We start from the raw sequence: 23,224 nt of genomic DNA on the forward strand, positions 1-23,224 counted from the left end.
ATATGCAAAATCTTTATTTAAAGTTATGTGGGCACCGATAGATTAAGAGCATAATCAAACATTTAACTCTCTCTCTCCAATTCTGAAAGTGATAAAATACTGTAAACCAATGTAGGGTACACATTGAGTTATCAAAAACTAGTCGGTTGTCGGAGGATTAAATTAATCATTTCGTGTTTACTACGAAAATTCAGTATTTTTATTTTGATGAAAAAATATTTTAATAATAACACCTACTTACAAATTGTCTGCACATTTTCAACTCATGGGGAAGTATTTACTAAAACGTTCACAGAATCACGTGAAAATTGATGTTGCCAATAGGATGTTGACTTGACTTGAGTTGACTCCAGCATCAACAAACTACCCTAACTTTTCGTACAAACTAGGTATTAGGGTGGGTACGGATTTTGAAAAGTTCTCAGATCAAGTTCTGGTGTGGTTCCCCTTGTAGGGCATACCCATAGGGACCCTCACGCCAAATTTCTGCTCATTTGGTTGAAAACTGGCTTGTCTCATGCGGGTTCAAGTTTACATGGAAATTACTATGGGAAATTTTGAATTTTCGTTCATTCGCTCCTACAGGCCTGGGGAAAACATGTAGAAACTTCTAGGATAGCCAGAAATGAGCGGAATCGTCTGGAGAACAACTTTCCCTAAGAGACCAGGTCGATTCGTTCAACCTCCATCGAGCTCAACGGCAATACATCCGGGGTTTTCGGAACCAACGGTTTCCCCCAGAAAAGCATCAAATTTTCCTTAGCATGCTATGAATGCTTGATTAACACCGCGACGCAACATGTCAAACAGCTACCACGTGATTGTAAAATTTGCACCATAACAGTTTTTTTTTTCTTATTTGGAGGTTCAGAATACAGCTAAATAGTATCAGGATCGCCATAAATGATAATTCTATAGTTCAAAAAGTTATAAAAAGTATTTTTTATAGGCGATGCTAGTCCACGTGGTAGCTGTTTGACATGTGGCGTCGCGGTGTTAATCAAGCATTCATAGCATGCTAAGGAAAATTTGATGCTTTTCTGGGGAAACCGTTGGTTCCGAAAACCCCGGATGTATTGCCGTTGAGCTCGATGGAGGTTGAACGAATCGACCTGGTCTCTTAGGAAAAGTTGTTCTCCAGACGATTCCGCTCATTTCTGGTTATCCTAGAAGTTTCTACATGTTTTCCCCAGGCCTGTAGGAGCGAATGAACGAAAATTCAAAATTTCCCATAGTAATTTCCATGTAAACTTGAACCCGCTTGAGACAAGCCAGTTTTCAACCAAATGAGCAGAAATTTGGCGTGAGGGTCCCTATGGGTATGCCCTACAAGGGGAACCACACCAGAACTTGATCTGAGAACTTCTCAAAATCCGTACCCACCCTACTAGGTATACAAAAAAAATATTTGGCATTCATTAAAAATAACGTTACTGAATCCACCTTTAGGTGGTTGGTGCCTTCCTCTCATTTATATAGTGATTCCAACCCCCCAAAAGTATCCACATGGTTTATGAATCTCCCCTAACGTGATCGCAGCACCTAAGAGGTCCTTATAAAAATAATGAAGGTAGGTCTAGGAGGTCTAACTAAAAAGTTCATTTTTCGAGTGATTTTATAGCCTTTTCTCAGTACGGTGAGGAAGGCAAAACAATTTACAGTTCGACGTCGTCGTGCTATCTTGTCGCACTCGCCATTTCAACGTTCCGTGAAAACGCGTTTTAATGTTTGACCTCGAATAAACCAAAACGAAAGCACGCAATGTAAACAATAACAAACACGTTTTGTTTGGCTGACCATTATGTGCATTGTCCCGAAGTTTGGTTGAAGTTGGTTGCTGGAGTCCAGAGTTATAATTAAACATGTTTACGGTAGTCTAGCTTGTACGTGCGGCAAACGCATCCTGACCTGAAATCCCTTTGCCTTTTGTCGCACTTACATCAATTTTTAGGGAGTGACAAGATAGCACGACAGGATTGAAACTTCTTTTATATGTAGAGTGACAAAAATTTTCGGAGCTTTTTTGGTTTTCATTGAATATCTCAGGATTGAAGTCGAATTTTGGGGATCTGTGAAGATCAAAAGATGAGGCATTGTGAGCTGCACAAAATTTGGCCCAAAATGCACGTACAACAAGTTAACACGACGGCGACGAGTTGAGAACCTTCCAGTTTTTTCTCTTTATGGATTGAGAAGCAAGCACTTTTATCATTTTTATTCAGATTCGCTTGAGTATTCGATGATGACTTTGACCAATTTTATTTTATGCTCTGAAAATATACCACAACATTTCTCTACAATTTTGAATTACAATGTGGTTATACAGCAATTCCCCACGAAAACAGCATGGAAAAAAAACAGAAGTCCTCGGATCGGGCTCAAAATTTGTCTGGGGTTCCATGGCCGAAATAATTAGACCCGTTTTTTTGTTTGCCATTAGACCTACGTCGTGTTAATGGCCATTTCGTCGATTTTAAAACCACTTTTTTCAAAAAATCATATCTCCGCGTCATTTCATCCGATTCTAGCTGTCTTAGATGCAAAAGAAAGGTGATAAGTTGGTCTTTCAAAGAAAAATAATAAAAAGTTTAAAAAATCTAGTCTAACATTCGAAAAGGGCGTATGAAACATTAAAATGCCGTTTTGACGGTGTCTGGACCAAAAAGCCTATGTCTGGAAATATTTTTATCGGATTCCCCGGACATTTTTACATAACATACTAAAACATGGGAGGAGTTCATTAACAGGATTCCGAGATATGATTTTTTGAAAATAAAATCCGTGTCGCCGCGCGCAAGAACCGGAAAATGACGAAATCGGCAAAAAATCAACTTTTTTCACTAAAACTGCGATAACTTTAAAATATTAGCGATGACCTATACATGTCTGGGTATCAAAAGTTGCGTCTTTTAATTACAAAAATGTTGGTACCCAAACATCTATAGGTCATCGCTGAAATTTTAAAGTTATTGCAGTTTTAGTGAAAAAAGTTGATTTTTTGCCGATTTCGTCATTTTTTGGTTCTTGCGCGCGGCGCGTCGAAAAACACGGATTTTATTTTCAAAAAATCATATCCCGGAATCCTGTTAATGAACTCCTCCCATTTTTTAATATGTTTTGTAAAAATGTCCGGGGAATCCGATAAAAATATTTTCGGACATAGGCTTTTTGGTTCAGACACCGTCAAAACGGCATTTTAAAGTTTCATGCGCCCTTTTCATATGTTAGGCTAGATTTTTGAAACTTCTTACTATTTTTTTTGAAAGGCTGACTTATCACCTTTCATTTGCGAATGAGACAATTGAAATCGGTAAAAATGGCGAGGAGTTATGATTTTTCGAAAAAAGTGGTTTTTGCGAAAATCGACGAAAATGGCAATTGTTCAGACCACCCTAACACGGCGTAGGTCACCCTAATGGCCAGACAAAAAAATACGGGTCTAATTATTTCGGCCAAGGAACCCCCAGACAAATTTTGAGCCCGATCCGAGGACTTTTGTTTTTTTCCATGCTGTTTTCGTGGGGAATTGCTGTATATGTATAATTTCGTCAAGAACAGTTCTTTTGGGATTAAATCGCAGTAATTTAAAATAAGTGCAACAAACACAGTTTGTTTAAAATAAAGGCATTCCTCAGAATTCATGGATGGAGCCGTAAAATAGGGAGTGATCCAAATTTGATGCATGTTGTTCATGCATGTTATGGTAGTTATATTTAAACTCAATCAAAACGAGTTGATTGCGAATGCTGATCCGTTTGAGCTAGAATAACCCAAAACAGCTGTTTGGTTTTGGAAAAATCCAATACAAAAATACATGTTTTATTTCAGTAATGGTGAAGCTTTTTACTCTAGTATAAATTATAACATAAATCAATATTAAAACTAAATATATGAGTTTTAAACTGATTTTAAAGATATAATACAGCTACTAGTTCACTCGAGTGAAGAACCTGTAAAATTTATTCAATAGTTTCATGAAACCTTCTGGTTTTTTCTCAAAGTTATTATAAAACACTTGGGATTGGCGGACTCTAGCATAGCTTTAGCATGTGTTGGATGTTTTTGGAGACCGGGCCAAATTTGAAGCTCAAATGAGCTTGCGGGCCAAAATTACAAAAGAATATTATTACAAAAAATAAATTACGGTATTTTAATCTAAAAGATTTAATTTCTGTTATTTAAAAAAATTCAATATAATGAAAACCACAAAATAACGGTTTTTTACCGGTATTGTCGATTTTATCATTTCAGGTATGGCTTCATCCATAAAATACGTCACGCTAAAATCGGCCAAAATTTACCCCCCTTTGTCACGCTTTCCTATACTTATAACACGCAATGTCACACTTTCTCAGACCCCCTCCCCCTAGAGCGTGACATACTATATGGATGACGCCTATTTGAAAAAATATTTTTTAGCTGAATGTACCTGTGTTTTCAACAAAAAGTTGAAGTTTTGTTTTTGGGTAATTCTCCGCCAACTCACACAGCAGTTGCCCCGACCCCTCTTCGATTTGCGTGAAACTTTGTCCTAAGGGGTAACTTTTGTCCCTGATCACGAATCCGAGGTCTGTTTTTTGATATCTCGTGACGGAGGGGCGGTACGACCCCTTCCATTTTGAACATGCGAAAAAGAGGTAATTTGCAGCCTGAAACGGTGATGAGATAGAAATTTGGTGTCAAAGGGACTTTTATGTAAAATTAGACGCCCGATTTGATGGCGTACTCAGAATTCCGAAAACGTATTTTCATCGAAAAACACTAAAAAGTTTTAAAATTCTCCCATTTTCCGTTACTCGACTGTAAAATTTTGGAACATGTCTACTATTCGATTCTACATTGAAGAGGTTTTTCTAACTTTGCAGGGTTATTTTTTAGAGTGTAACAATGTTCTACAAAGTTGTAGAGCAGACAATTACAAAAATTTTGATGTATAGACATAAGGGGTTTGCTTATAAACATCACGAGTTATCGCGATTTTACGAAAAAATTTTTTGAAAAAGTTACTTTTGGCGTTTCTCTTTGTTTCGTCGTCCGTGTCTGTCGCGGGTGACCATGAACGGCCATGATCGATGACGACCAACTTTTTCAAAACTTTTTTTTCGTAAAATCGCGATAACTCGTGATGTTTATAAGCAAACCCCTTATGTCTATACATCAAAATTTTTGTAATTGTCTGCTCTACAACTTTGTAGAACATTGTTACACTCTAAAAAATAACCCTGCAAAGTTAGAAAAAACACGAAATTTTAAAATGAAAAATTTTGTTCTAAATGAAAAAATGACCCTCCTGGGTCAATGTAGAATCGAATAGTACATTAAATTTCCCATAAAATGACATGTTCCAAAATTTTTTACAGTCGAGTAACGGAAAATGGGAGAATTTTTAAAACTTTTTTAGTGTTTTTTTCGATGAAAAAATACGTTTTTTCGGAATTCTGAGTACGCCATCAAATCGGGCATCTAATTTTACATAAAAGTCCCTTTGACACCAAACTTCTATCTCATCACCGTTTCAGGCTGCAAATTGTTGAAAAACACCTCTTTTTTCGCATGTTCAAAAATGGAAGGGGTCGTACCGCCCCTCCGTCACGAGATATCAAAAAACGGACCTCGGTTTCGTGATCAGGGACAAAAGTTACCCCTTAGGGCAAAGTTTCACGCAAATCGAAGAGGGGTCGGGGCAACTTTTCCCGATTTCGTGTGAGTTGGTAGAGAATTACCCTTTTATATTTTGAAAATGGTGACATTACATGTTGTACAATTCATCTAAAGACGTAATTTTATCTATAAGTTAAGTGTAGCTAATGAAAAATCGTTGAAAGCCAGAATTTTGTTATTTCAATGAAAAAAAAATTTTAGAAAATGTTTAAAGCTTCCGTATAGTTAAACTGCAATTATTATTTAAAAAAAAAGATTCGGCAACAAAAACATTTAAGCGTTTATTTATTTCTTCGAAAATTCACTAAAATTCAAATTATTTTGAATTAACCCAAACATGCTCAAATTATTCTAAATGCAAAAGAATGCATTTTTAATTAATTTCAGCTGATTGCACTTAAATTTCATTTTTTTTAAAGTTTCTGAAAATATAGTTTTGCTCCTGGTTTTTCGAACCAACTTTTAAATAATGGGGGAGCTGATTGCACTTTAATTTCATTTTTTTTAATGTTTCTTAAAATATAGTTTTGCTCCTGGTTTTTCGAACCAATTTTTAAATAATGGGGGTTGACCGATGAAAGCTTTGTAAAATATTTTCAACAAACGTGATCCTCCGATTTCCACATTTTGTCTGCCTGAATCGATTGGTAGTCAATCAGATTCGTTATCTAACTGTAATGAGTTCGAATCCCGATGGAAGTGCAATGTAAGTTTGAGGGTCAGTTCATAAAAAGGGTCATTAAGACTTGCACATTAATAAAGAAAACTTATATTTTTGCAACTATTACAGAATTCTGCCTAAGTCAAACTTGAACGTAATTTGAAAGTAGTATGACAAAAAACAAACCATCCACATTAACGACCCCCGGGTCTTTTGTGGTCTCTATTGCAAGTTTCTGCTCGAACCTAGGAGTCCAAAGGCTTGAATGGGGAGAGCACCCAAACCTCTTTCTACTCCAAGGGACCTTCCACCCCAGTGTTTGAACTGACGACCTTCGGATTGCGAGTCATACTTTGGTCACCCCTGTAGGGGGTGCGACAATCTTTAATTCAATATTCTTAGACAATTTGATTGTTAGTTAGCGCAGGTTGCTACTAGGGCAGCTGGTTTGCCCTGTGCTTACACCCCACGAGCGCCAGGAACCTGAAAATGTGTTAGTAGGATAGGGTGTTTGGTCAGGATTCATCATAGAAGATGATGATGCGACCCAAAATCATAGTGTTTGTTGAACGGTATTATGTATTATTCTCAAGGTAGGCAATCGGGTGCTGCGGATGAGACATTTCCCGTTTATCGGTTATTAAATTTTAAATGAAATGGTTTTATCTTAGACAGCCAGCTGTGGAAAGATAGAACCAAAATCATTTGTAATTAAATGATGAACAGTGTAACTTTTCAATTGAGATGTTTTTACGAATTTTACATGATTGATGTTTAGGTACTGATTAACGAAGCGAACGACGAGTTATGATGTTTATCGAGCTGAAATAGTATGATAAGGTCTTGTTGTTGTTGCACACCGACGACGAAAGCGAAAAAACCCTGCAACCCGACGGAAATGACAACCGGAGCCTTCACACAAACACACGCACGCGAAAAAACGATAAACACACCGACGACGAACGCGACAAAAACTCTGCGACCCGACGAAAAGGCATCGCAAATCCATTTTTTCAAAAAGTTCAAATTATCAATGAAAATTTTAGTGCAATTAACAGCTGTGTAAATTTGTCTCATTTGTCCCGATTCCCCCCAGATTACGATAGTTGGGAAAAAAATTAAACTTCAGATACATAATTCACAGTGCCGTGATTGCTATTGCTTATTAAGCTGAATTATACTGTGCCATGTTAAGGCCTAAGCAAGTTACATTATTTTTTTGATAAATTAGAAACAATATTCAAACTGGAATACAACTAAGCAGCCATCCAATCTAGACGTACAAGGCTTTGAACGAGCAAATAACTGATTAACATCCATAATCCGGAAGCGTAAGCTCAAAGCTATGCAGACATATTAGGATTCCTGCACGAGCCTTAATGATGATTACCAGGATGAAGAAAAAAGAGAACCAACAACGAACGAGAAACACATGAACCTTGCGGATTTGGTGCCGATTTAAGTTTAGAGGGATTATTTATTGCACTTCATAAAGTATACTATTATTTGTGAGTGTGTGTCTCTTTCCCTCTCTCTAGCTTAGTTTCCTCACTACCCTTGCTGTGTTTATAGACAGCAAAATATAATTACCGCTACGGTATTGTTTGCTTATTGCACCTCCAGACACACTCATTTACTCAAAACCGGCGAAATGTTTGCCAAAGAAAGGCAGACAATAATGGGAGTTCCAGTTTTTACTACTGGACTCGTTGAACAGAACTGGCTTTGCTAGTCAGCAGGATTCGTTCTCTACCTCGAGCTTGTTTAATGATTTAATTGTTAAAATTACCGATTGCTACCCCGCTGCAACACATGTAGATGTACGAATCTACGCCCCGATAATTTTACCCTAATGAAAGAGTGGGTGGTCCAGCCCAGGACAACCTCACGTTGTAAAGTGACAGGCTTCTGAAGCTCTTTGATCAACTGCTTGCCTGGGATTGGAATATGGAATAACACAATAACACAATGATGGATGAGCTAGTTTTGTTTGATGGAGCAAGCAATTGTATGACCCCGAATCCTTCAACTGTTGGAAACAAAATTTCTAATTCGCACCGAAATTAAGTGACCTCAGGCATCACCAGAGACGCGCAAACTTAATCGCACATTACGTAGAATGACGAGAAAAAAAGGGAACACAAAAACAATCAAAAACTGTCGAGACATTCTTATAGCTTCGTAATTATTTTGGGCAAGCTCGAGAGTTGAAGCATTTAACATGAGCGCGGTTTCGGTTCGGTTTGATCATTTAGGTTAGCTTAGGTTAGGTTAGGTGTGCTCCACAGAGTAGGAGGGGATGTTTCAATCTAAAGCGTCATTTAAATGTTTAGCATGCGATAAGACAAAAAAGTGAGTTGTGTGTACAGTAAATAATACTATGCTCGTTTCTGCAGCTAGCGATGTTGACTGAAAGGTCGATGTTTATGTGAAATGAAAATATTATAAAATTATAATGCTTCGCGTTTCGGGAGAGAATCGAAACGAATAATGTCTAGTTTTGTGGAGTGATTTTGGGCTGGCTGGCTGGCTTTCTGCAACCCATATACAACCGGAGGGAAGTTTGATTTGCGTTTTTTACTAGCAGAGTGCCCTCCTCTCATAGAGATAGCGAACCATTCTTCTTCACTCGAGGCTGATCAAATCTGAAAATGCTAATTTTGACAATTTTAATTAAGGGTGTTACGGAGATCGTGTTTTGCGAGGAACTTTTTCAGCGGCTTTCTTTGCCAAGAGGCGATTTCCTGTAAATTCTCACGTACGTTCAGGATAGTTTATGACGGACGCGCCTCGAGCATCACAATGACCCGCAAAGGGAGTAGAAATAGATTTTGAATCACCTTAACCAAAGTACAATAAAGCTGCGAGAGCATTATGTACTCTGATAATAACTACAATTTGTTCCGGACTTGGCGTTATCAATCAGGGCAGTGGTAATAAACCGACAGTTACGGCGTCATATATTTTGTGTTCGCATGAATTTCTTATTGAATTTCATAAATACCGTAAGGAGCTTAAATCAGCCAATCTTCATGAGTATTAAATCATGTTGTGTGAAAATATCAATATTAATAAAAATGGCTCTTAAAAACAATTGTTTTCTTTTGTTATTGGAAAACAGCATAATTGGTATTTCTCTAAGATTTATCATATTGCAGACCGATAGAAACCATGTTGTGGTACAAATTTGATGTTAAGGTTGAGTGCCCCCTTCTATGGGTACTATGGGTAGTACTAATGGCTAGTATCGGTCCTTTTGCTGCAAGGACTACGACAAGGTAGAATTAAAGTACAAGGGGAGTTGCCAAATATCAATATCTGCATAGATTTTATTTTTACCGTTTTAAAAATTTTTAAATTCATCAATTCATTCATTCTTGCAATTCATAACATCGACTATGTTTATTAATAACGTAAACACAAAGAAAGTGAAATTATACAAAAAATCGTATGATGAAAGAAAAGTATTATAATTTATATGTTTTCCAAAAGAAATTAAAATCGCAATTTTCACCGAAATAATATTTTTAATCGTACATAATCTTAGTCAAACTTGCGTTTATGACAAACGCGAGCATAGCAAGTTTTCCATGCGCCAGTGACAACGCACAATTAGATTTAAGCAGGATAAATGTCCTATGTCACAAAAGTTTTTGCATAAACATTGGATAGTCATGCAAAAACGGACCGAGCAAAAGAAACCGAAAAGCTACGATATCTTACATGTTGTAGGAAACATCGTAGACAAGCTACTACAAACGAGTATATATCGAGCCACAAAATACAACTTGACAACTTTTCGACTTGATGACGATGCAGTGGGATTTTTTTTGCGAATTTTCCAATTAAAATTCATGCTGAATCGTCATATTTACGAAGATGAAAATGATGTCCAGCCATAAAGTAAAACCTATACCTTTCTTTAGTAAGAAAGGCTAAAAGTAAATCGTTCTAAAAATTGATCGGGATTGCCGATAGATATCGAATTTGTATCTGATGCTCACTCATGGTTTGAACTATGAATGTAGAAAGAAATTTCGGATAAAATTAGGAACAGCACACCAGCTTTCAAATGCACTTGGAACAATCAAAATCAAAAATAGGGGAGCCGAGGACTACGTGACACAAAGTTTTGCGAAATTTTACCACACACGGACATCACTCGAACTCCACGGTATTTATTTTCTCAAAATTCGAGGGTTGGAGATAGACTAGTTCTGTCAAGGTGAATCGATAGAGCGTCGAAAATCGATGCAGTGTGATTTTTCAGCGATTTTTCCGATTAAAATTTATGCTGAATCGTCATATTTACGAAGATGAAAATTATGTCCATTATGTGTAGTAAGAAAGGCAAAAACGTGTGTAACTTAGTCCAAACATTTTTTATTTTTTTTTCTTTGTTATCTACAATGAGTTTGAGTCAATTTTGCACAACTTTCTAGAACAAAGCTTTTTACCCACATGCTGACGAGATACAGGCTTGGGATCAAGTCTCCCCACTGTCCCCTACTAGAAATTTTGATAGTGATATTTGTCACTAATCATTAAAATGCAAATATTTCGGCTTGGCGTGGACGTAATCTGAATGCTGAAAAACGGAAAATGTTCACCGTGAAATTTTCTAAAAGCTGCATGCATTAGTTTTGGTTGTAATTTTTTTGGCTCATTTTGTGGAGTGATTTTTAAAAAGAAAATCACTAAAAATACTGTGCAATAAAATGAAAACAAAGAAAAAACAATCAAACAAAACTGTTAAACAGACCTAACAGCTTGAATGTAATATTAATTTGCTCCATTACTCTTCTTGAAGTGCAAATCAGATGTAATCTATAAATATTTTTGGATGTAATATTCGTTAATTTTGGTCAAATTTCGGCATGTTCTGTGGTGAAATTTAGTATTATATAAGTATATTTGCGTCACAAATAAGATAAATTTACACCTTCTATGAGGTTTAATTACACATTTTTCTGATATAAAAGATGTACTCATTCCCAGATGTAATTTTATCACACTCACAAAAATAAGTTCGCGTAAACGTGAACAGAGTTCAAGCCACCGGGAACCAGGAAGAAAACTGTTCAACTTTTATAGTGCATTGCACCATGAAAGTGAACAGTTTTCTTCCTGGTTCCCGTTGGCATGAACTCTGTTTTCTGTTTACGCGAACTCATTGTTTTGAGTGCACGTTTTTTTTACTGTGTAGTCTAGACTGCAAAACAAGCTATGTCTTTTGGTAATGGTAATGTTAAGGTAGTAGTTTGAAGCGATAGAGGATTTTTTGGTTAATCTGTTAAAATTTTTCAATTTCTTTTTTCAGATTTTACCACGAAAAGATATAGTTAACAATTTGCTCATTTTATGACAAATGTGTTTTTTAATCCTTCCAGACATGATTTTTAATAATTTATTTGATTTATTTATCCTTCTTCTCAGTAAAAGTAAAATTGTAAATGAAATTGTTGTTTAATTGAAACTGCTAGTTAACACTGTATATCAAGGCAAGGAAGCAATCAAGAATGAAATTTTGTGTTAAACAAATCAATCAATTTATAAACAAAAGAAAAAGCTTAGCATTTGGAGCGAGTTGTGGCGCTATAACTATGGCATATAGTGTCCTAGGCATTTGTGGGAATACAATGTCCCATTCCACATGGAGAAAAAAGAGTTCCCAAAATCGTGAACAAGCGTTCATGAAAATGAGAACAAAGTGTTCAAATCCCATGGTAAGATTTCCAAAACGTACCATGCGATTTGAACACTTTATTCGTGGTTCCCATTTTCATGAACGCTTGTTCACGATTTTGGGAACTTTTTCTCCGTGCAGAGGGTCCCGAGCACCAAAACTTCTTAGCATGGTGGCTTCCGACGATTTATTGCTTAAACAAATAGGAACGTGAGCGGGGATCCCCACGTTTCTTCCTCCCTGTAGATTCAGAAATGTATTGTTGTTTGAACATTCGTGCTCAAACTCAATCCACTTCAATGAATCATCTTTGCGGTAAACTTTACGCAGTTGGCCTGGCCGCTTTAACGTTTGTGATGTTTCAATGCAATGGGGCACTGCAATTGTTAATAATGACAAGAGGATGCTAGGCGTTAATCAACCTAAGGCATTTTCCAGGATGCCCTCGAAAGACTGGCTGCGCTACACGGAGAAAAAAGAGTTCCCAAAATCGCGAACAAGTGTTGAAATCTCATGGTACGATTTTGAAAAACGTACCATGCGATTTGAACACTTTGTTCGTGGTTCCCATTTTCATGAACGCTTGTTCACGATTTTGGGAACTCTTTTTCTCCGTGTAGGTTTGGATTAGATTAGATTAGATTAGAAATGAAAAAGCTTAGCATTTGATTAATATATAAAAAAAGGTTTTTAATCACTCAAAGCAATGCAAATATTCTTCCGTTAGTAGTGTAACCTTTATCCTGCATTTCTTTGAAGAAAGGCTCACTATTTTCGATAGCTCCTACTCGTTTGGTTTCTATACTCAATTTCGTAATTATTTGCTTAGGACCACATGGATGCTTTATTAATATAATAATATTTATTCAGCAAGAACGCTCGGTGAAAACATGACTTTTGTCTGGCTGCTCAGCAGGTCACATTGTGGGTTTAGTTATTTATTACAGCCCAGTAGAAACAATCAAGACGCAAGTCAGTTAGCCATCTTCATCGCATAATCAGAAACCCCTGCAGGTATTTCCCATACAAATACACATATAGTCATACGCAAATAAAAAGGGTGGACAATTGATACGAATCGATATATCTATCCCCTGCAGAATTCAACTCTCCGTCTAACGTCTCTTATGATCAATGTACTCATCAACTGCGGATATTTCAGGTTTTTTTCCTAAAAGTTACTAAATGAAACGTAACACATTGCGAAACCTATTTTGAATTCGGCCATAAGTTTAATGTCTCAATCGGTGCTTCTGGCTAGTTTTAAAGCTTTCTCATTTCCACTATCTCAGTTATCATCTGCGCTCTTCATTAAAATTTGAAAATCAACCGAAAACCGAACGGAGCAGATTTCCGTTTACAATTAACATAGAAACGCGATGAGATTTGAATAAATATCACATTAACACACATACGACGTATTTCCGGTGAAGCAGTTTTTGATTAATAATTACGTTCAATCAATTTTGATAGCAAACAACTTCCCATGATGCTGCCCGACTAACGCACCGTGGCAGCAGATTTGATCTTTTAACATTAGCTACTCTCATCCGAAGATATATTAATTATAAACGGTGCCCTGGGTAAGGGCTGTCGCTGAAACATATTCCCAACATGACACAAACGGTGCAATATCGCCTCAGCCCCTTTAAAGAAATCTTCTGCCAGTTCCGATTTCGGATGATGATAGTCGAATTTGTACCAGGTGGTAGTCGATACGATGTGTTTTTCTCCTTTCTTGGTTTTTTTTTCATCTGTGTTTTTTTCTTCTCATTTTCCCCACAATCATCGTGACCTCTTTCGATGCTTCGTGTTCCTTCTGAAATCGACCAAACGGTTGCTTCTGGCTGCTACTGCTGCTGCTGCTGCTGCTGTATCACATAAGTGATTATTATCAAGCGCACGAAAATAAGGAAGAGAAATTTAGTGCGAACCCTTTTCCTATTACCAGACAAACACAAATAATTCCTCTTTTCGCACTCTTTGGTCCTGTGTCTGCCCCGAGTGGCAGCATTTTCTACATTTATATATATACAACGGTTTTGGGGGAAGGGAAAGTTTAGGTGTCGTTGGTCTAGGGACTCTGAAATCTTTAAATCGTGCAGAAAGGTCTCCTAGTCTGATCGAAGAAAGGGGTGCTCTTTTTGGACTAGTTTTTTATACACCAAGAGGAGGTTCGGTTTTAGCACTTTCCAACGGTTATTTTTGGGTTTTCACATGTGTTGTTTTCATTGATCTTTGCTACTATTAAAAAAAAACTGGCATATATTACTTGTATTGAAGTTTGTAAAGTCTGAACTACAATGAACTTAAATGAATGATCAATGATTTATTGGTGATGTGAAAAGTCTTAAGTAATAGAAAAGCTTGTTAAATAATGAATAACTAATACTGAATAAAAAGCTGAAATTGCTGCCTGGGAAGTAGAAGAGTCGAATATAGTTAACAGCTAGAGTAAGAATCTGCATTAACAGTAGCATTTTTGAGGAACTGCAGAAAGATATTTTTTATGATGAGCCAAAGTGGGAATCAATATTATTTTTTAGATATATTATGAAATGCTTTGGGTGTATTAGATGAACATTTACATTTCGATAGCGTTTAAATCACTTTAATTTGGTTATGATAAACAGTGACAATTTGCAAACAATTCGTTTAAAGATAGGATAGCTAGGCAAATTTAATTCAAAAAGAAAAATAGAAACACTATCCTATCCATTCGTACATTGTAAATCCATGGCGCATAGGCTGATTTAAAAAAAATCTAGAACCTTTGCAACCTATATACAATAGGATTTCTCAGAAAAAGCTTTATTAATTGTGCAAAGTTTTATTTTATTTTTAGTAGAATTATGTATTGGAGCATTGCAAATATTTTTAAGGTTTATGTCCCCCTCCTTTTTACCTTTTAACAATTTTACCTAGTTGTGTATTTTCTTTGAAACTTATAAATTTAGTTTACTAAATATAAACATTGATTTTTTTCTTAAATACTACATCTGCAACCTAAGTGATGGCGCATTTGACGTTAAAATGAAATTTGAACACCTTAAATCTGATTTAAACAAGAAAACTATGGCTATCAAAGTCATCCCGGAATTCAAATCATGAATATTCAACGCAACAAATTTTTAAACACTATTGAAATTTTTTTCAAAAATAGTCCATGAACCTTGGTGGCCTACCTCAGTACATGTTTTAAATATATAAATGGTGAGAAAAACCTTACCGTTTGGATAATATTCCAAAATAAATTCAAATCCTATCAATGTCACCCCGATTTACGGTACCTTAAGTTTACGAACCATTTCCACAACCAGCGATGAAAGATTTTGCAAAATATTGAATAACCTTCAGTTTGCAGCATTTTAAAAGAGCGGGGTACATATCCCAGGAATTTCGGACGGGTTACCAGTGAAACATGTTCTTTACATTTTAATTCAGTTTTATTCGTGTTTCTCCATGTAATTTTAACCTTGGTTTGTCATTAAATTCACATTTTCATGCAATTAATTTATACTTCCATAAAAGTGATAAACATAATCTCATTCTGTTACTCTTACGCTCATTGTTTGAACTAAATTAGTTTGTACACAAATTAAATAATCTCTACTCTCGAAAGAAACTGTAACTAATAACAATCTTATTGGCTAATGATTCTGTTTGGAACATAAGGATGGCAACGTAATTCAATCATCCGGTCTTTATGCGTTCTACTGCACTTACGTGAATAAAGTTTTATTCCATCGGAATTTGATGACGACGATATGAAAAAACTTAATTTACAGGAAGATCCGTTCGATGGTAATACAATAAAATTGATTTGAGCAAATAATTTCACATCTTGAAGACAAATTTCCAATATTTACCACATTACATTTTATACACTGGTACTCTTTCGCAACGATCTTTCGTTTTCCAAGAGTATTAGTATTTTATTGGTTTACTTGCTTATCAAACACACATTCAGTTATTACAACGATTTTGAAATGATTTACTTTCCGGTTTTATGTGTGAAAAAAATTCAACTCAATATATGGGGCATAAATTAGGAAATTTTCCGCTATTTCCTAGATTTTGTTTCACAAAGATGGATATGTCATTCTTATACACCGTTATTGCGAACTATTTTTTTTTGTTGCTTGATATTATTGTTCTTTATGATATGAAGATTCAATCAATGATAAAATAGGGATAGTTTTTTGTTCTATTGGTCTTAATTGAAGAGTTCACATTTGCAATTTTCTTTCGTATAAACGGTTGGCATCTAATTATGGCTTCCAAATCAAATTGTTTGTTTGTTTGAAAAGAACCACATGAGCTTCAGGATACTGTTTGGCACAATACATTTATTTACAAAATAAAAACAATAAAATAATCTCCTAATAAAATAAAGTCAAGTTCTAGAAAGGAATAAACCATAAAATTACTTACAGAGTAATGGTAACTGTTTTGTTTGTGTTTTTAAAAACGACGTGATGCAAAGTAACTCAACAAAAGATTAACTAACAAAACTCTCAACTGGTATATTGGAAGATCTCGTAGTGGAGAGAGAGTTAATACAGGTAATAATAATCACTTAATAGATGCCACGATACAGCACTCAAACCAAAGTGGTGAAATGATTGTATCACTTCTCACGACAAAACACCAAGTTTCTGGGGTAGAGGATGATAAGGTGGGGAAGAATCATAACATAGACGGAAGAGGAAGAAACATAAACGGCGGGAATCCACCTCTAGATGCTCGCGCGACCAACATCGATCAACGAGAGCCGTCCGTCGGCGGCAGTAGTGTGAGCTTATTTCACAGAAAGGTGGCGGGAAAAGGAGCATGAACACAAAACCAACCCCATGCCATGCCCCTGCTTCGGAATCAACCGAGGTACGAGACTATAGGCATCGAAAGTTGAACTAAACAGAAAGCGTGTAATCCTCAATAATAGGTAATTAATTAATCTAACACAACCATTTCTTAATACAGTTTCGGTACGTAGGATTGTATGTCTTCCTTATAGTTTGGCTGGTTCTGCAAACATTGTTTTTACTATACGGATGTTTATGTGGTATTTTGTTTTTCTTTTCGGTAGACATGAGTAAAACTTTTTATTCTAATGTCATTTGTCTTTTATTTTGCAACAACAAGAATTAATCTTCCGTATATAGCATTTTCGGGGTTTACATTTAACAGCATTCTGCATTTTTTTTTGTACATTGTTTGTATTTTGTTTTCACGCTCGACCTCGTACGGGCTTTGCACATTTTCCGCGTTTTCATCTGATGGGATAATTGTTTCACATGAGAGGTACTTGCAATTGTTTTGTTTGTTTGTTTTACTGAGTTGTGCTAATCTGTTATATGTTTAGTATTGCTTCAAAATAATATTTAAAATATGTTTGTTTACTTCCATTTGAACCATTGTCTCAGCTATTCTTTTATTCTGTTTTGTAATGATAAATACATTTATTATATTTGCTTTAGTTTGCGTCATCAGTTTATGTTTATTGTAAATATCATTTTCATATTAAAATGTATAACTTTGTTCAATTGCTTTACTCATTCTGCGACAATTGACCCAATATGTGGAAACTTGTCACACAATAAGAATTAAATAACTATTGAGGTAGGTTCTGTGTCGACTTATGTTTATTCTTCTGCTATTTCAATATTTAATTAAACTAGTGATTGGCTATTTGATATCAGATTGTTTCATTTTGTCATTTTTTATTTTTGCTGAGGTAGAGTACTGCACCTGATTTTGGCTGTAAAAGTTGCGTAGGTAACTTTGTTTCTTTCTATAGGAGGTGTGATTTTAACAAAAAAAAATAAAACTATACATAAAATAAAAATATAAACTAACATCATGGCTTGTAGTTCTCACCAATACATCCTGGGATGGATCATCATTATGGCTCCGGTGTTGAACATCGGATTTTCTCCCATCGTCATTCGTCACCAACGATGGCGGCGATCTTAGAGTTGGCATGCATACCGAACTTACCAATCGCTGCTTTCTTGGCGGCGCTGGAATTGGTTCTCTTCCGATGAGTTTCGCAATGTTTCAGCATGTGATCCTTGCGGATAAATCCTTTGCCACACTGGGTACAAGCGTACGGCTTGGAACCATTGTGGAGACACATGTGGCGTCGGAGATCGGTTTTGTGATTAAACTGCTTAGGACATAATTCGCATTTGAATGGTTTTCTCCGCCATGTTTGGCCAGGTGTTCCGCTTGTTCCTGATCGCAGGAGAATCTCTTTCCGCAGCGTTGACATTTGAACGGTTTGTCACCAGAGTGGAACGTTTTGTTGTGTTGGGTTAGATAACACGCTTTGTTGAAAACTTTATCGCACTCCTCACAACGGTGCAATTCGCTGGGACCAGTAGCGCCGGTCGATGAAACCCTGGGTGAATTCGGCGGCGGAGATAGTAGAGGGGCCGTCGCTGCTAGTTGCGGAGTTGGAGTTGTACGGAGATCGTTGTAGTGCGAGCTTGTTTGCTGATAGTGCTCCGGTACATTTGGTGAAAAGGGGGGCGCCGTATCGCCTTGATACATCTCGGCGCCCCCCGGATATCGAGGAAACCCCGATGAAATCGGTGCTACTGTACCAGTGACGTCGGAGGTGGTTTCCTCGCCATCGTAGCCATTGATCGGAAAGTACTGATCGTTCGATAAGACGTCATTAGCATCGGATGATATGCTTTGATTACCAATAATATGGTGATAACTCGGTGCCTCCGGCAGGATGGTTTGGAATGATGGGATGCTGGTGTTGATAGTTAAAGGGCTGGTGGTGTGGTGGTATTGCTCCGTTGTACTGATGATGGGCTGACTGTGCAGCGGTGATGGGATGCTGGTGGTGGTGGTGGTGATAATAGGCATTTGTTCCATTTGCTCCTGCTGTTGCAGCGTTTGCATGCTGCTGTTCGAGAAGATCTGCAGGCCCCTCGGTGGGGAGGCTCGGACGGAGGGACCTGCTACCCCGTTTGGGGGAACCGTTGATGAAGTTGTTTGTAGGTTGGAGGTGTACTGGTGGAACCCCTGGTTCGGACCAACTTGATGAACGGACGCCGTTGAAAACCCCGGCGCATTGTATTGTGACCCATAGTCGGGACTTCTGGGAGGATCAGGTGGTGGAACCGGTTGTTGTATAGGCTGCTGAATTTGAGCTGTCGTTCCCCTTCTTCCTTTATTAGCATAATTGGGATCTCGTCCTGGGTGGTGATGAACACTGATTGGCAAGGTAGCCGGATCCGGTTGACCACTGGACTTGACGGCATTTTTATGCAAGGTGGTGTTGTAGTGTCGCTTCAAGTGACCTGAACTGGTGAACCACTTGTTACATGCGGTGCAATTATATGTTTTTGGTCTTCTAGCTTCATTCGATTTCCACGCCGTGCCCTTCGAAGGCAATGCATTGTTCGGCAGGGACGAAGATGGCGGCTCAAAATTTCTAAACTGCGAGCCACTTTCCTGAGGTGTCGTTGTGCTCGGAAAGTCCGACGGACTCGTTGCTAATTGATTGTTCTCACTAATATCTTCCGTAAAAGGCTTCACGGACTGATTGGGTTGTGGCACCGCCGGCGGCAATGTCGGTGCAATATTGTAATCATTTTTAATTGGCGCAGGTGCCACAATTGGACCGTATTCGGACTTTACGTGCATCGCCGCATGTTGCGGGTAGTCTCCCTTGATCGATGGAGTGGTAGAGTATTCGGATTTTATTTGAGGGTGGTAATAAGCTGCCTTCAGATCATGTGGTGGATGTGGTGGCATGAAGCTATGCGGATCGTGTGGCCACATCATAGGATGACGCTGCATCGACTGCAATGGATGCAACGAGTTCATTGGTGGCAACACAGGTTCCGGCGGGTACACCATTTTCTGGGAATCGAGATCCAAAATATCGGATGCCGGAGGTTCCTCCTTCACAAATGGCGGTGGATTATTGCCGTAAGGATAGCCACTTTGCATGTCTGGTTCCTCGCTTCTGTTCATGCTGTTACTCTCAGAAGATTGTTGCGACGGTGGTTGTTGTTGTTGCGGCGGCTGAGACTGAGACTGGTGTACCGTCGCGTCGTGCTCGTTTAATGCTTCGTCTGTATCGCACACCAATCCACATTTTTCGCACTGAATTGGGGTGGGAGATGGCGTGGGAGGAATGTGAGATCCACTATGTTGGGGCGATGATGTAGTGGTTGACGATGCTACCGTTGTCGCTGCTTGTGTTGTCGGATTTTGAGTACTGCTGGAAGAGCTTACCACTTGTGGGCTCAAACCAGCATTGTGAAGTGGGATTGCACCGTTTGTTGTACCATTGTTTGGATTGATTACTGATACGTGGTGATGATTTCCGTTGCTGAGATGGTTGTTGTTATAGGGATGGTATCTGGCTGAAGGCACTGTTTTGTACTCTGGTTGTGAATGACTGCTGAGAGGATGTGGTGGAGCAAGTGGATTGCCGTAGTCGATGCTTGTCGGATGATAGTACGGATCGTACCCGTGAATATAGGTAGGGTAATGCATTTCTGGGGGAGCAATGAGTGCCGCTGGTTGCTGATATGGTGATGCTCCGCCAGTAAAACTTTGTGGCGTACCTGGTTCTGGGAGCGTTGGTGGCTGGGGTGTCGCTGGTTGATTATCACTCGAATCAGCCGCGGCCGCAATCGTTTGATGCGGCGATGATGGCTTGATGTGCGGCTTCAATGATGGTTGGTTGTTGTTTTCCGAGTCGGAAGTTGGCGTAGACGATGTCGTCGAGCTGGGTACACTTCCCGTCGAAGTTGGACCCCAACGGTTCATGGTTTCATGGTGATAGTGCATATGCACTTGCAGTGACGACGAACTCTCGAAATAAAGTCCACAGTGGGAGCAACTATGGTGCCCACTTAGACTTTGCTGTGCCTGGGTAACCCCATGTAGAGTTCCCCCATTACTGGCCATAACTTGAAAACACTTCGCCGCACAATGTCATTAATTCGTCTGCTAGCCACTTGATTTTTACAAAATTCATATCAACACCAGTTTACATTATTGAACACACAAAGTTTTTTTTGTTGTTTCATTTAAGCTCCACAAAGTTCGTTATTCTTAAGATTTCCCGACGACTCGCAGTATTTCACAAATCACATTAATTAACGAAAACGAAACGAAAAAAATGTTTACACAAAACAAAGGCTTAAAAAGGAAAAAAACTAAAACAACAGTTCCTTTTCACCGAAATTTACATAGAATAACAATAAATTTTAATTATCACCACAGCACACCACACGATGCTACGATCCACGAACGCACTGCCCAAAGTCGATGATCCTCACTCTGTGCTCTCTTCAGTCTTGAACAGTTTTGCCAAAGCGGAAAGAAATCTAATTCACGTTCGTTGCCGCCGAGGACGCGTTGTCAAATGAAACCTAAATTTAGCTTCGAAACAAATAGAACCGAACGGCTCAACAACTGGACGTCTCCAAACAATTTAAGCGAAAATATGTTTAATCTTCTCCATCTCTACACACACTCGCATCCACTTACTCTTTCTATCATGCACTCACACACATTCCCTCCTCCAACATAGCATCGCATCGCATCGCATCATCTTACGGTCAGGCAGCATACTTTTACATAGAACTCCAGTGGCCAGTGGTGTCTTTATGTACAACGAAAGAGTAAGAGAAGGATACCAACACACACACAAACACGAACTCAAGTTGCCTACCACCGTCGGACCGGCTGCCTGTGCTTTTTTGCCTGTCCAGCAGTTCATTCCGTTGGTAGTACATAGCATAAAACTAGCATACCACCGACTTACCACGTTGAGAAGGGAGTGTTTGTATGCGTGAGAGAAGGTGACAGATTTTCCTTTACCTTAGCTCTGAAATGCGCCGTGGAAGGAGCAACAGTGTAATTCACGTACCTGCCGACAACGAAGATCTCTTGGCACAGCCAGCAACGGCCCAACGGCGATCAGAGCAAGACCCTTTCGTGGTGTGAGTGTTACGAAGAGATGCGAAGAACAACTTCATAGCAAAAACATCTCAACCACGTTCGACGGATGCTGAGGCTCAAGCTTTTTTCGCGCGCTCTCTCATTCTCTCTCGGAGACAACCACGTGTTTCGAACGAAGGGCGGCTTGCCGGAAAACGGGCGGCGAGGAGAACATATATTCTACAATAAGCATGATTTTTTAGAATGTATCAAGTTGATTGTCAACATTAAAAAGCTAATGAAGCCTGATCTAATACTGTTAATGCTCCGTGTACAGGGAATTTTAACATTAGAAAAATCCGATCGACGGGGACAAGATATAAAATGTAAAATATAATTGCAATAGGCTAAACTTGATTGCTATATTCAAACGAATATTTAAGTTATGTTGAATTTTAACACAAAAATGGTAATATATAAGAAGATTTTCAATGCAATTGTTTCTACCTTTTTACTCAAACAAACAATATATATATATATATTTTATTTTAAATCAAATGCCAAAGTATCTGTTTTTTGTGGAAATTTGATCGTTTTATCTACACTTTTGAGCAATGCTTATTAGGGTGGTCCAAATCCGGACTTTTTTGGGGCTACCCCCTGAAATCAAAGATTGACCCATCACTAGGCTAAATTCCAAATTTGAGCTCATTCTGACCACGGGAACCCCTCCCTCCAATCGCTTAAAGTTTGTATGGGAAAAATCGTCAAAATGTATGGAGAAAAGCAACTGTTTTACTTTTTTACCTGTGGAAGGCGCCAAAGTTATCCGATTCTTACCATTTCTCAAATGTAGAACCTTCATTAAATTTAGAACAACTTTCCCGAAGACACCATATTTTTAGGATTTTTTCCCGCGAAGTTATTAGCGCCCAAAACTGACCCTTTTTTGCGCGGCCAGCTGTAAGGGGCTACCTAACAACGATGTTTATTTCCAATTCGTACACGCACGTGCTCTCTCTGCCTGCCTGCCTGCCTGTTTACCAACAAGCGCGCGCTGTTTCTCTGCTTGGACTTTTGTCGTCGTCGTCGTTTTCGTTTGCTATCCGCTGCGCTGCGTTTCTGGCATGTTTATTATGATTTTCAACTAAAATAGCAGGATTGTTTTGAGATATAGGGGAAATCTACCCTTTCCAATCAAATACCTATCTTCGTCATATGGAGAGTTTGATGCTCGATTAAAGCTCCAAAAATACTATTTGGGCTATAAACTTACCAGCAACAGCACCGCCTCG

General features: G+C 38.2%; 1 protein-coding gene across 1 annotated transcript; it reads right to left on the bottom strand.

The window, feature by feature from the left end:
• Positions 1-15,452: 15,452 nt before the first annotated feature.
• Positions 15,453-21,908, bottom strand: LOC6034035 (mucin-5AC). The gene is given in 2 exon segments (XM_001844366.2): positions 15,453-18,212; positions 18,215-21,908. Coding segments are annotated over 2 exon segments (2,997 nt in total). The 5' UTR covers positions 20,952-21,908; the 3' UTR covers positions 15,453-17,952.
• Positions 21,909-23,224: the final 1,316 nt, after the last annotated feature.

This window comes from Culex quinquefasciatus, chromosome 3, assembly GCF_015732765.1.
Source record: "Culex quinquefasciatus strain JHB chromosome 3, VPISU_Cqui_1.0_pri_paternal, whole genome shotgun sequence".
Classification (NCBI taxonomy): Eukaryota; Metazoa; Arthropoda; class Insecta; order Diptera; family Culicidae; genus Culex; species Culex quinquefasciatus.